The sequence below is a fragment of the Semicossyphus pulcher genome, unplaced genomic scaffold (genome assembly GCF_022749685.1).
Source record: "Semicossyphus pulcher isolate SPU_LCO1_2020_fin unplaced genomic scaffold, fSemPul1.0.p SCAF_14, whole genome shotgun sequence".
NCBI classification, from domain to species: Eukaryota; Metazoa; Chordata; class Actinopteri; order Labriformes; family Labridae; genus Semicossyphus; species Semicossyphus pulcher.
The window spans coordinates 9,113,618-9,126,858 of NW_027211648.1; the positions used below are offsets into that span (position 1 = coordinate 9,113,618).

General features: G+C 42.3%; 1 protein-coding gene across 1 annotated transcript in view; it reads left to right on the forward strand.

Moving 5' to 3' along the window:
• pld1a (phospholipase D1a) overlaps positions 1-13,241 on the forward strand; it is a 37,343-nt gene that overhangs the window by 17,885 nt on the left and 6,217 nt on the right. Inside the window, exons 8-20 of the mRNA XM_069661444.1 lie at positions 81-173; positions 2,125-2,277; positions 4,075-4,224; positions 5,452-5,535; positions 6,416-6,497; positions 7,659-7,769; positions 7,885-8,070; positions 9,356-9,581; positions 9,753-9,881; positions 10,373-10,491; positions 10,817-10,930; positions 12,821-12,931; positions 13,049-13,137. Coding sequence (XP_069517545.1) covers positions 81-173; positions 2,125-2,277; positions 4,075-4,224; positions 5,452-5,535; positions 6,416-6,497; positions 7,659-7,769; positions 7,885-8,070; positions 9,356-9,581; positions 9,753-9,881; positions 10,373-10,491; positions 10,817-10,930; positions 12,821-12,931; positions 13,049-13,137 — 1,647 coding nt within the window. The remainder of the gene's footprint in view (positions 1-80; positions 174-2,124; positions 2,278-4,074; positions 4,225-5,451; positions 5,536-6,415; positions 6,498-7,658; positions 7,770-7,884; positions 8,071-9,355; positions 9,582-9,752; positions 9,882-10,372; positions 10,492-10,816; positions 10,931-12,820; positions 12,932-13,048; positions 13,138-13,241) is intronic.

The following is a 13,241-nucleotide window of genomic DNA, read 5'->3' on the forward strand; positions in this document are numbered from 1 at the left end:
CTGAAATACTTGCTTTGAGATACTTCTGTGTCTTTATATCCAACAGTACAGATTTGACAATATTTTTCTGCCTCTTGCAGGGAGGGGATGATCTATAAGCGCTCAGGCGGACATCGTATCCCCGGCATGAATTGTTGCGGTCACAGCCAGGCCTGCTACCGCTGGTCCAAACGGTGTGTGGTTACCTCTGTCCTTGTGTGTCTCTCTCTCTTTCCCTCTTTACCTTTTGTCCCTGTCTGTCAATCTTTTTCTGTTTGTGTCTCTTTTATTGTTTTAGTCATGTTCGCATGTAGTTTTGTACATCGCCGTTTTTGACAATGTTTCTTGTTATGAAGCAAACACCTCACGTTCATTTTACACTAACTGGGATTTTTTTTTTATTTAAAGAGGAGGTATTATGCTGTTTCACACTTTAAGACATATATATAATGTTACAATGTTGGATGTCCAGACTTAACGAGGGTGAAGTTTCAGATCTGTAGGTAAAAGTATGTTGGAGTAATCCCCAGGCTTCTCAGCTCAGTCTGCAGGCTGCTGTGAACGCCAGGTTTCACACAGTTTTTTTCTACACGCTGCACTTTGTGATGTCACAAGTGAGCGGCCCAATCAGAAAAAAGTGGGCTTGTAAGGACGGGGTTTCTTAAAGGAACAGAGCTGTTTCAGGCAGCGGCTGTATGAGGGCCTGCACAGAGCACCAGTGTGAGAAAAATGAGTTTTTCTAACTGTAAATAAAGCTAAGCTACTTCACAGGTACCACAGAGTGAAATATGAGCGCTTTATATTAGCATAATACCCCCCATTTAAAGCCAAAGTTCTTCCACTCCTTCTCTAACTCACCCATGCTCTGACTCTCGTCGTCGTACAAAGTGCAGCCTCAGAAAGGCTTCAGCGAGCTGGCCAATCAGAAGGAAGCAGTCTTATAGGGGTGGGGTTTCTTAAAGGGACAGAGCCGAGTCGTTTCAGGCGGAGGCTGTAGGAGAGCCTGCACAGAGCACCAGTGTGACTGTAACTGTAAATTATGCTAAGCTACTCCACAGGTATCACAGAGTGAAATATGAAGCTTTAAAAGTCTTTCTTCTCTTTATAGTAACTGTATCATTACTACTACAGTTTAGTGGAACTCCTGAATGTCTTAAAAAAGACTCATTAAAAGAGCGATTAGCATCTTTAAAAGTCTTTCTTCTCTTTATAGTAACTGTATCATTACTACTACAGTTTAGTGGAACTCCTGAATGTCTTAAAAAAGACTCATTAAAAGAGCGATTAGCATCTTTAAAAGTCTTTCTTCTCTTTATAGTAACTGTATCATTACTACTACAGTTTAGTGGAACTCCTGAATGTCTTAAAAAAGACTCATTAAAAGAGCGATTAGCATCTTTAAAAGTCTTTCTTCTCTTTATAGTAACTGTATCATTACTACTACAGTTTAGTGGAACTCCTGAATGTCTTAAAAAAGACTCATTAAAAGAGCGATTAGCATCTTTAAAAGTCTTTCTTCTCTTTATAGTAACTGTATCATTACTACTACAGTTTAGTGGAACTCCTGAATGTCTTAAAAAAGACTCATTAAAAGAGCGATTAGCATCTTTAAAAGTGTTTTGTTCCTTTTGTTCTGGCAAACTTCTAAACTGTAGGTGTTATGGAAGTACAAATTTCTGGCAGTAGATGCGTCTCAGCGTGGGTGTTTGATCACAGTGACCACTCTGTGCATATTTAAACATATAATAATGATATAAACTTCTTCATAAGTGTTGGTGACTGCTCAGTTTTTGTTGTAGTTTGCTAACACAATCTTAGCAGCATGTTCAAACCAGCTGCAGCGACACACGCTCTCCTTTCTCTTCATCTGTTCGTCTGTTTCTGTCTCTTTCTCTTCATCACAGCCAAATTATTATGTGAGCCGTTTTTTTATTGTTGTTTTTCCAAAGACAACACAAAATCAATCCCACACGTTTGAAACGCTCGGCCCGTCCACCTACGTCCCCCGTGTTGATTTTCTTCCTACACCCATTCCTCGAAACAAGGAATCCAAGAAGTGGTCGACAGAAATCACCACAGAAGTTTACACAATCATCATCATCATCATCATGAGGATTTGTGTCTGTTTGTTTGTGTTTTGTGTAGCTGGCTGGTGGTGAAGGACTCGTGCCTGCTGTACATGAAGCCAGACTCGGGGGCCATCTCCTTCGTCCTGCTGGTGGATAAAGAGTTCAGCATAAAGATGGACTCCAAAGACACAGAGACTAAACACGGAGTCCGGATCGATAGCCTCTCCAGGTCATTTTCTCTCTCTCTCTCTCTCTCTCTCTCTCTGTGAATATTTTATTTCGTTGCAGTCGCCCACAGTAGAAAAAGATTTTCCACAGTCTCCCTGCAGTCTACAGAGAACAGCTTAAACTTGTTGCAATCATTCGTGTCTTCGCTGGAGGTTCAGGACTCTACAGTATTAGTAGGCGAGAGGAAATCCATGAACCAGTGTTGCAGAGAGTTCATCGCTGAAAGATGAATTATAGTATTGATTGAGCCAATGAAAGCTAATGAGCCCACTGATGAAAGCCTGCTGCATTTGCATCAGTAAGGTGTCAGTGGCACGCACAGACTTTAGTCATCAACATTTTCTAATGTTTTCCAGGAAATGAGAAACAGTTCAGTAGGATTAAAAATACCCACAAAATCACTTTTTTAATCACTGTTGAGTCAGATACTAGCAAATGTAGAGCCGGAAAATTTGGATTTTTACTTATTTTTGGCTGACAGCCGGGGTATGTATGTGACTGACTGAGTAAGTGACAGTACTTTCACAGCCGTAGAGAGAGAGAGTTGCGACATCGCAACGGCGGATCATGGAGCATATTGGACCTCCACTGACGCGACTCTCTGTCTATACGGCTCTGGATACTTTGCTCGGGGAGTAGGCGGGGCTGCTCCTCTGCTGCTCGTCCACTGTCCTCACCTACGTCCGCAGCACGCACCTGCTTTCAAACACGTTCTCATCAGCCTCATAGCGACAGCAGTCCTTGTAACACATTGCCCACATCAGCACACACTGACCTGATGCGGTCAGCCACATACGAGGTTTTGACCTAGTCTTGTTGAAGTTGTATCTGTAGTCATCGATATTTTCTTTGTTTGTTCAGCCATAGTAGATTACTGTTTACTCGCAACACTTGCAGAGACCGGAAAAGCAGCCGCTTAGCTCCGCCTACCCTCTCCGGCAGACCAACCACTGCTGGCTGATGGAAAACGCGTCACTAACTGGACGCCGCTTATGATTTTTTCCACGAAAGTCGCCACAGACACCCAGTGTGTGATTCTGCAAATGCAAAGGCTTTCATCAGTGGGCCATAGGCTCAATCACCATTGTGTTACCTCATTCAGTGACAGATAGTGACTTAACAGATATTTATTTAAATGAAAATCTTCGAGATTATTACTTTAACTTGGGAAGAGTTCAGAAATCAATATTTGGTGGAATAACCTGGTTTGTAATTACAGCGTTCATGCTCTCCGCCAGTCTTTCACATTGCTGTTGGGTGATGTTAGAGCTGCTTGAATTTATGCTCCAAGAGTGGCCTGTTTGTGCGATGGCTTGTGACCATCCATCTTCCTCTTCATGACATTCAGGAGGTTTTCTGTGGGGTTCACCTCTGGATTGGGCTGGCCATGGCATGTAGAGAGAGATGCTGATTTTAAGGAACATTTGGAGTGGTCTCTGCAGCTGTTTGTGACGATGAATGCATGACGTGATAAAAAAACCCACAAACATCTATTTTGATCTTATGGGGACTTTAAAGGCTGTTAAAAGCCTGCAGTTACAGGGTTGATAGTTTTATTAGCTCCTTTTTTTTCTCCATCTTTTTGGATTCAGGGCTCATTCATTAATTCGAAAAACAGAAATGCCTGCTTCAATAAACTAATCTAACATTAAGCTGAGGGCAAAATTGAACTTAAGATAACAATTGCCTTGTTTTAGACTGTGGATCAGGCCAAAAACAATTCACCTACATGTTTTTGTAAGTAAGAGCAGAGACATGTATGTTTGTCTCATTCTATCTGTTTACATCCTCCTGACAGGACCCTGGTGTTTAAGTGCAGCAGCTACAGACACTCGCGCTGGTGGGGCCAGAGCATCGAGAGCTTCGTGAGGAGTCACGGGAAAGCTTTCCTCCGAGATCACCGCTTCGGATCGTTTGCACAGGAACAGGAAGACATCCCTGCAAAATGGTAACTGCTATACACAACAACTGGTGGAGCTGTAACTGATGTTCATGTGCCACATCAGAAAGACTTAAAGAGGGGGTATTATGCTGTTTCACATTTTAAGACATATAATGTTACAATGTTGGCTGTCCAGACTAAACGTGGTAGAAGTTTCAAATCTGTAGGTGAAAGTATGTTGGAGTAATCCCCAGGCTTCTCAGCACTTTGTGACATCACAGAGTGCAGCCTCAGCAGCCTTCGGAGAGCTGGCAAATCAGAAGGAAGCGGGCTTGTAGGGGCGGGGTTTCTTAAAGGGACAGAGCGGACTGAGTCGTTTCAGGCAGAGGCTGTATGAGGGCCTGCACAGAGCACCAGTGTGAGAGAAATTATGATTTTATTTTACCATAAATTATGCTTAGCTACTCCACAGGTATCACAGAGTGAATGATGAAGCTTAAAATGACCATGATACCCCCCGTTTAATGCAAAAAACCCCAAAACAAAGTAAACACAGAGTAATAAAAAAAGTTAAAATTAACTTAACCATCTTTTTGTTAGCGCTCTAAAAGTTAGTCAAATTAAAAGTATGTACTGTATGTACAGTTTAAGAAAAATCTTCCATAGAATCATGTTCTCTATGGACAAGTATTCAGCACATCTTCTTTTCCCTGCCTTCCCCTGTTAGTCTGTTACTACTTACTATGGAAATGTATGCGAGGACTGAGCAGTCCACTCTCTCTCTCTCTTTGCCATCTCTCAGCTCTTTTTTCTCATTCTCTCCCCCTCAGCTGGCAGATTGTGTGATATTGAATCATCTGTGTGATAATGTCATCACATCTTCTTTGTACTCAGCACGAAACCCCATAAGAAAAAACACTGCGGCGCTGTGAGCTAACGGGAAAAGAGAGTGTCTAAAGTGCAGTTATGTCATGATGACACAGCTATGGGCGCAGCCTGACGCTTGCGAGGTGAAGAAAGTCGGGGGAAGTGAAGAAAGAGACGCGCTTTCGCTGCCCTCTTTGTGTCTCGCCTCCTTTTTTTCCCTCGCTGCTGTTGACCTTGTTGTGGTCTGTGGCGAGCTGTGACAAGACAGACGGCTCTTAAAAAGGCGGAAGTGGTTATTCATTTACTGTCCAATGCGTGACACTGCTTGTTTACTGTTGTGTAAGAGTGGAGATGTGTTAACACTGACCCATGTGACAGAGACGTCTGCTCTTACAAGTTACTCAGAGTGTAATTATTTCTTTGCAGGTACGTGAACGGGAAAACGTACATGGAGGACGTGGCTGACGCTCTGGAGGAGGCGAAAGAGGAAATCTTCATCACTGACTGGTGGTGAGTACAAGTGTGTTTTCTGCAAACATACAAGTAGTTTCTTTGCAGTATTTTAATTATAATATGTGGACGATTCTGTGAAATAGTTCCATACATCAGCTGAACAGAACGTGACTTAGTAGATTGGTTAATACACAAGCCATCATTACACTCCTGAACCTGACATGCTGATACCCTGTAAGTATAGTGCATGCTGTCACACATTACATTATGTGTTACCCACAAGTCCTTGCTCTCAGGCAGCAACACAATGGCGCTGGCTCTAATTACAGTCCATCCACACTCCCAGAATAGAAACACAGTGACAGAAAGACACCATATAGTGTCTGTGGACTCCTCTGCTACTCCCACTATAGACGCGTCACCTGCACTTTGTATGACAGTTTGCATGTGGCATTTTCAGACATGTCATCCAAATATGTAATGACGTTTAGAGTGTTAAACAATTAATTTCAGTAAAAAATAAAGTCATATCTGTTTTTACATCTTAATTTAATGGAAAATAAAACCTGTACTCAGACATAATATTAATGAAAGTGCGGTTCCTAATGACAGTTTGCAGCGTCTCAGAGCTGAATCTGTGCCTGTTGACGTGTCTGAAAATGTCTGTTCCAAGGCAGTAATCACCGGGCTTATGGTCTAAACCAATGAAGTGACAGCCTGTGTAATGTGAGCCAATTTCATTGTAGACGTGTAAGCTCGGGATGCCAATGGGGGTGACTCATGAGACTATATCCTTATGTCTGATATATCGTATGTACAGTGTATAAAATGTGTCAGTAGCTCTAAATGGTTTTCCCCATATTTCACAAAAATGTATCGTCTCCCTCTCCGCACCTCTCTTATTGTCTTGGTTTCTTTTTTCTGTCTTTTTCACCAGGCTGAGTCCAGAAATCTTCTTGAAGAGACCTGTTGTTGAAGGGAACAGGTGGAGGCTGGACTGTACCCTCAAACGCAAAGCAGTAAGTAGGCGTTATGTTACGGCCTGGTACCGTTTGGACCCCAAAGCAGAGACGGGAAACCGGTAAAAAATACAAAATGTTTATGTACAGATTTACACAAAAAACATGTTCAGAGCGAGCTGTGGTGACGGGAGGCTGGCTGGCCTTGAAGAGGAAACACCACGAGGACCGAGCTCATGGAAACACTCAGGCACAGAGCATGCAAAAAGGCAGGCAGGCAGGCAACTCCCCAAAATACGAGTCATGAAAACACAATTAAAAAGTACAAAGGAGAATATACTTCACCACGAGCTCTACCAAAGGAATTGGAATTATCTGGCGTCAGAGAGAAGTCGCAGCAAAGCTTAAGCAGAGGAAGGTTGATGAGCTGATAGAGATCAGGTGTGCATTGGCTGCCTGCTGCAGGTGAAGCCAGCCACGCATCAGCACTGCAGGAGAGGAGAAAGGAAAAGGGAGGGGGAAAAAGGGAGAGCAGGGCAGAGAGAGGCCAACAAAAAACACAAACCTGACACTTTAGAAAGAGTATGGGAGGAAAGTAGAGAAGTATTAAGCCCTATAAACTCTGTTATAAACTCTATATTAGATATAAAAAACATCTAATATTACATTAAGACAGGCAGAGAAATGTTTCCTAAATAAAGCGATTTCCCCTTTTATTGAAAAATACAACTATTACTCAGACATTCACAAACATTCAGTACATGCTATAAATGACTTTAGAGCCCCTTTTACACTGCCAGTTCAAGGCGGGATTATTATGCCTATATATATCTATGTAAAACGTACAGAGGCAGAATGGTCGGGTGAAGTCGTTCCGCTGCTGAGCCGGCATCAGAGGTAGTAACAGAGGCGAAACGGTGTGTGTGTGTGTATTTGAAGCATGCGCTGTTTGTTTACACGCTTTGCTTCTGCAACGCCTGAACACTTTAAAAAAACACACTGGAGCGGCTTTACGCTGGCGTTGCTTGATCCAATGTAAAACGGCAAAGGCTGCATGACAGCGGAGCTTCGTTACGGCGCTGAGGCGGAACAGCAGTGTAAAAGGGGCCTAGGATTACATTAAATACAAATAATCTTAGAGTTCCCTCTTCAGAAATTATCTAATTTTACCGTATTGAAACATGAATAATAATATGTAATATGTCCATTCTGTCTCTCTAGCAACAAGGTGTGCGCATCTTTGTGATGTTGTATAAGGAGGTGGAGCTCGCCCTCGGCATCAACTCTGGCTACAGCAAGAGGACCCTAATGCACCTGCACCCCAACATCAAGGTAAGTCATAGTATGGGAAGTATAAGAGGATGCACTACGATTGTTTACATACTTTTATCTAACATCTTATACGTTCTTTGTACTGTATGTAACATAACTTGTGTTTGTTGCTCAGGTGATGAGACATCCAGACCACGTCTCCTCCTCCGTCTATCTGTGGGCTCATCACGAAAAGATCGTCGTCATTGACCAATCAGTGGCCTTCGTGGGCGGGATCGACTTGGCGTACGGTCGCTGGGACGACAGAGAGCACCGGCTGACGGATGTCGGCAGTGTGACACGCTCTGTTGCCCTGGAGCAGGTCAGTCACACAAACGCACACACACACACACAACTAATTAAAATCAACAGTTTGGATTTATTGGCAATAAATGTGGCTCCAACCTCCTGACAAATGGTTCGAATAAGAGAGGAGCTAATGGACTAAACGGTTTCATTCAGACGCACAGCTGGGGGCCGGGTTGAGAAGTAGCACTGCCTGTACCCTCAGCGACAGCCTGTGGTCAGTGCCAACTATTGAAAAGGCCTCTTCATTTTACTTGCACACATACAGAGGAAGCACAAACACACAAAAATTACGCTATTGACCTTAGAGTACATTTGTTTTATTACCTAACAGTGTACAAGCAAAGATTTGTTGCCCTTTTAGCAACGGCTTCTTGACAGACTGCTTAAACATTATAGTTTCATGGTCAACCTGAGGCCAAGATGTATCATAAAATATCATATCGTACCGTACCGTACCGTACCGTATCGTACCGTATCGTACCGTACCGTACCGTATCGTACCGTATCGTATCGTACCGTACCGTACCGTATCGTATCGTATCGTATCGTACCATACCGTATCGTATCGTATCGTATCGTACCGTACCGTACCATACCGTACCGTATCGTACAGTATCGTACAGTATCGTACAGTATCGTATCGTACCGTATCGTATCGTATCGTATCGTATCGTATCGTAACGTATAGTGTCGTATCGTACCGTACCGTACCGTATCATATCGTACAGTATCGTATCGTATCGTATCGCATCGCATCGAATCGTATCGTATGGGACCGTACCGTACCGTACCGTATCGTACAGTATCATATCGTATCATACTGTATCATACTGTATCGTACTGTATCGTACTGTATTGTACTGTATCATATCGTATCGTATCGTATCGTATCGTACATTATCGTATCGTATCGTACATTATCATATTGTATTGTACGTATCGTATTGTATCGTATCGCATCGCATCGTATTGTATCGTATCGTACCGTACCGTATCGTATCGTACCGTACCGTACCGTACCGTACAGTATCGTATCGTATCGTACCATATCGTACAGTATCATATCGTATTGTATCATATCGTATTATACAGTACCGTGCCATATTGTATCGTACTATATCGTACCGTATTGTATCGATGTAGTGTACTGTACTGTACTGTGTCTGACCTTTCTTCTTCTGCTACTGTCAGATCTAACTTGATTTATCTTCTCTAATGCAGTTTACAAACAAACATCAACACTTACAAAAAGCTGGGTTAAGTGTACTTAGTGTCCTCTGTCCTTTTCATGTTTCCAGGCTGGCTCCACCAACGCTCCGTCCAGTAAGGGTGTGTCCTTTGTCGATGGCATCTCCGACGGCGTCTCCAAGAGCAACGGACGAGAGACTCCTCCCAGCGATCCAGTGGAGTTGCCGAAGCTGAAGGGGATTGGACGCAACAGGAGGGCTCGCTTCAGTCTGTACAGACACCTGCACAAACACACTCTGCAGCACGCCGACAGTGTCAGCAGTGTGGACAGCACAGGTGTGTTTATATAAGAAGATAGACAGAGGACATAAGAGAATGTTTACGTATGAACTGGGTGAACGAGAACACATAGTGAATAACCTTGCTATTAATGTGCTATTTACATGACCTTTAAATGCAGTCTATTTACCATCGTATTTCATTCTGTGTGTGTGTGTGTGTGTGTAGGGAGTGGTTCAGTGCAAAGCCTTAAAACAGGTGTTGGAGAGCTACAAGGCAACACGCGCTTCTGGCACGGAAAAGATTACTGCAACTTTGTGTACAAGGACTGGATCCAGCTGGAGAAACCTTTTGATGGTCTGTTACACAAACACACACCGTTTAGTTTAGGTCACTTTTGGGGACATTACATAGACTTACATTACATCCTAACTACTTGCCGAACCCTAACCACTCCCCAATAAACTGATCTTTAGTTTGAAAGGTGACCCCGATTATAGGCTAAGTATGATTATATATATTTATTTTGCTACTGTAGGTCTACACTTGTTTTCAGTATGCAAAGCACTACTTAATGTCGCTACAAGTCTCATGATTGTCCGTGTTAAGGAAGTGTGATGGAAACCAAAAGTCACATGGAAAACTAATGTGGAGTGGAACCGAGTACCACTAGACGCGTATTTGTTCCACTTTTCTCTCCGTCTCTCTGCAACAAACTCTCTGACCCCGCTGTGTTCCTTTCTCCCACCTTCCCTCCCCCTTTCTGTCCTACTGTATCCTCCCTTCATCTCCTCCCGTCGCACTTTTTTCCCCCCTTGTCTTTGTCGGGTTGCTTCCGCTCTATGCAGACTTCATCGACAGGTACCAAACTCCCAGGATGCCTTGGCACGACATTGCGTCAGTGGTTCATGGCAGAGCTGCGCGCGATGTCGCCAGACACTTCATTCAGCGCTGGAACTTCACTAAGGTGCTGAGCACAGACAGACTTTGTACAGTGACAAACACACACAGGGAGGAAGAGCTTCTGTTGGATCCATATTTTACTATTTTTTATGTTTTCTTTTGTAATTTATAGCTGTTATCATAGCTACAGTAAAATAAGCTAGGAAAGTCATGATTTGTTATAAACAGGACTATAAACACTCACCTGGCAAAGATTAAGAAGTGTGTAAGAGTGGGAAAAACACCTTCATCGTCACGCTCATGTTTTCCATGGCATCAATTTTTCCTCCTGTTTTCACTCTTTTCCTTTCCTCCTCTGACCCCGTGTTCTCCAACCGCTTCTCCTACAGATCATGAAGCCAAAGTATCGCTCTCTGTCTTATCCGTTCCTGCTGCCCAAGTCTCACTCCGGTGCCAGTGAGCTCAGATACCAAGTCCCTGACAGTGTCAATGTCAAAGTGCAGGTAAGAAATCCAAACTGCACTCATAAAAAAACTCATTGTGGTCTTTTATTTCTTTATAATTATACTAAATGAGAAAGTGGGGCAAAACCAAACCATTCGCCAAACCTTAAAGAACCACTGGTGGAAAATTACAGAGAACACACAGAGTACAAACTCCCACTGCTCTCCACATGCTGCTGGTCTGCAAGCTCTGTTGGACCAAGATAAAAGAAAGTGAGCGTTCAGAAACTCTCCATGGGCCAAAAAGTTGCATAACCACGAAGGTTTTACACTCACGACTGACACTCGAGGGTTTGTTCAGCCTCAAGGAACAAACCTAAAATAAAAAGCGTGTGAACACCTTACCACAAGGTGTTCCTTTTGTTCTCTCTTTGTTGTTTAATAAAGGTTGGTGTGATTCAATCGAACTATTAAAACTACTGCTGTCAAGTTACTTCCCTCTCAGGAATGATTTACCACTAATTCGATTTCTGTGGTTTTAACGCTGCCCTGGGGAGTTTGCTTGTAAATAATCCAAAGTTATGTTTACAGTCAGCGTTACTTGCCTAAACACATCGCTCATGTTCTGAAGGTATTTCCTTCCTCAAGTAAATTGTAAATTAGTTTATATTCTTTATGTTTACATCATGGGCTGCACGGTGGAGCAGTGGTTAGCGCCTCACAGCTAGAAGGTTACTAGTTTCAATCCCGGCTCAGGCGTACAGAGGCCTTTCTGTGTGGAGTTTGCATGTTCTCCTTACACGGACTTCCTCCCAAAGACATGCTCGTTAGGTTCATTGGTGACTTTAAATTGTCTGTGAGTGTGAAAGGTTGTCTGTCTCTACGTGATTAGTCCAGGCTGTACCCCACCTCTCCCCCCGTGTGTGGAGCCAGATCAGTCTCAAAAAGAATAAATGCACACAGAAAGAGTCACAAATATTTTTAACAATTTATATAATATTATAAATATATGAATTATATTATATATTATATATAACAAATATATATTTTTCAATGCACACAAAAATATTTGTCCTTCTATATAAATGTAAAAAACTCTGCATATAAAAAAATAAGATTCACAAATGTGTGTCTGACGCACACAAATATTTCTTCTTTTAAATACATGTAATGAAAATCCACAAATATGTATTTAAAAGTAATTGCAATTTTATTTTATTTTTTAGATTATTTTTGGGGCTTTTTATGGCTTTATTTTTTTAGAGAGAGGACAGTGGATAGTGCTGGAAATGGGGTCGCCGATTTAACCCCTGAGCAAAAACGTCGCCCAGTATTTACATTTTTAACCAAAACATTTTTGGACGTTGTGACATTTATATACAAACTGTTTAACCTGCATTTGCAAAGTGCTTTTTGGTTTGTGAACAACTTCAGCAGTTTGTCAGCAAACCCTCCATACCCACAACCATGAACAGGATAAGCGCTATAGAAGATGGAAGGATGTTTACATAATAATTATAATAATAATTTTATTTATAAAGTACATTTAAAAACAGCTACAGCTGACCAAAGTGCTGTACAAAGCCAAAAAACAATCGCAGAAGAGCTTAAAAAAATCAACACAGGGAGAAAACAAAACATAGAAAACACAAACAAGATCTGAAAAACACATAAAATATCAAGAAACAAAACATTGAAAGACATAAGCACAGTTATGAATCAGCCTATTCAGAGCAGGAAGGCTCAAAAGCTAGTCTGTAAAAGTGTGTTTTGAGCCGGGACTTGAAGGGACCTGTGTTTATGTCTAAATTGCCTTAAAATCATCACATCGAGTTTTTCTAATATTACCCCCTATTTGTGTCTGCAACATATGAGAGGAGCAGCCACATACTCTGGTAACAGTGAAATATGTTTTAAATGACTGCTGTAATAATCCTTTGTGGTTACAAGGTGTTGCGATCAGCATCGGATTGGTCGGCAGGCATCAAGTACCACGAGGAGTCCATCCACACTGCCTACATCCAGGTCATCGCCAAGAGCAAACACTACATCTACATAGAGGTAAACAAGCAGGGAGGAATCACACAAACACGATTAAGCTTTGTATATTCTGTATATTATTTAATAACCATTTTTATTGCTGGTTCGCGTTCCTCCTCCTCTCTCCTCTCCGATCAGAACCAGTTCTTCATCAGCTGCGCCGACAACCGGACCGTCTACAACAAGATCGGAGACGCCATCATCGAAAGGATCATCAGAGCCTACAAGTACTTTCCTTTATTTACACCATGTGTTTGCTTGAGTACTACTTGTACAGGAAATGCCTTTTATGTGTAGTGTGTATGCAAACAAGATTAGTCGTGTCTGTAAC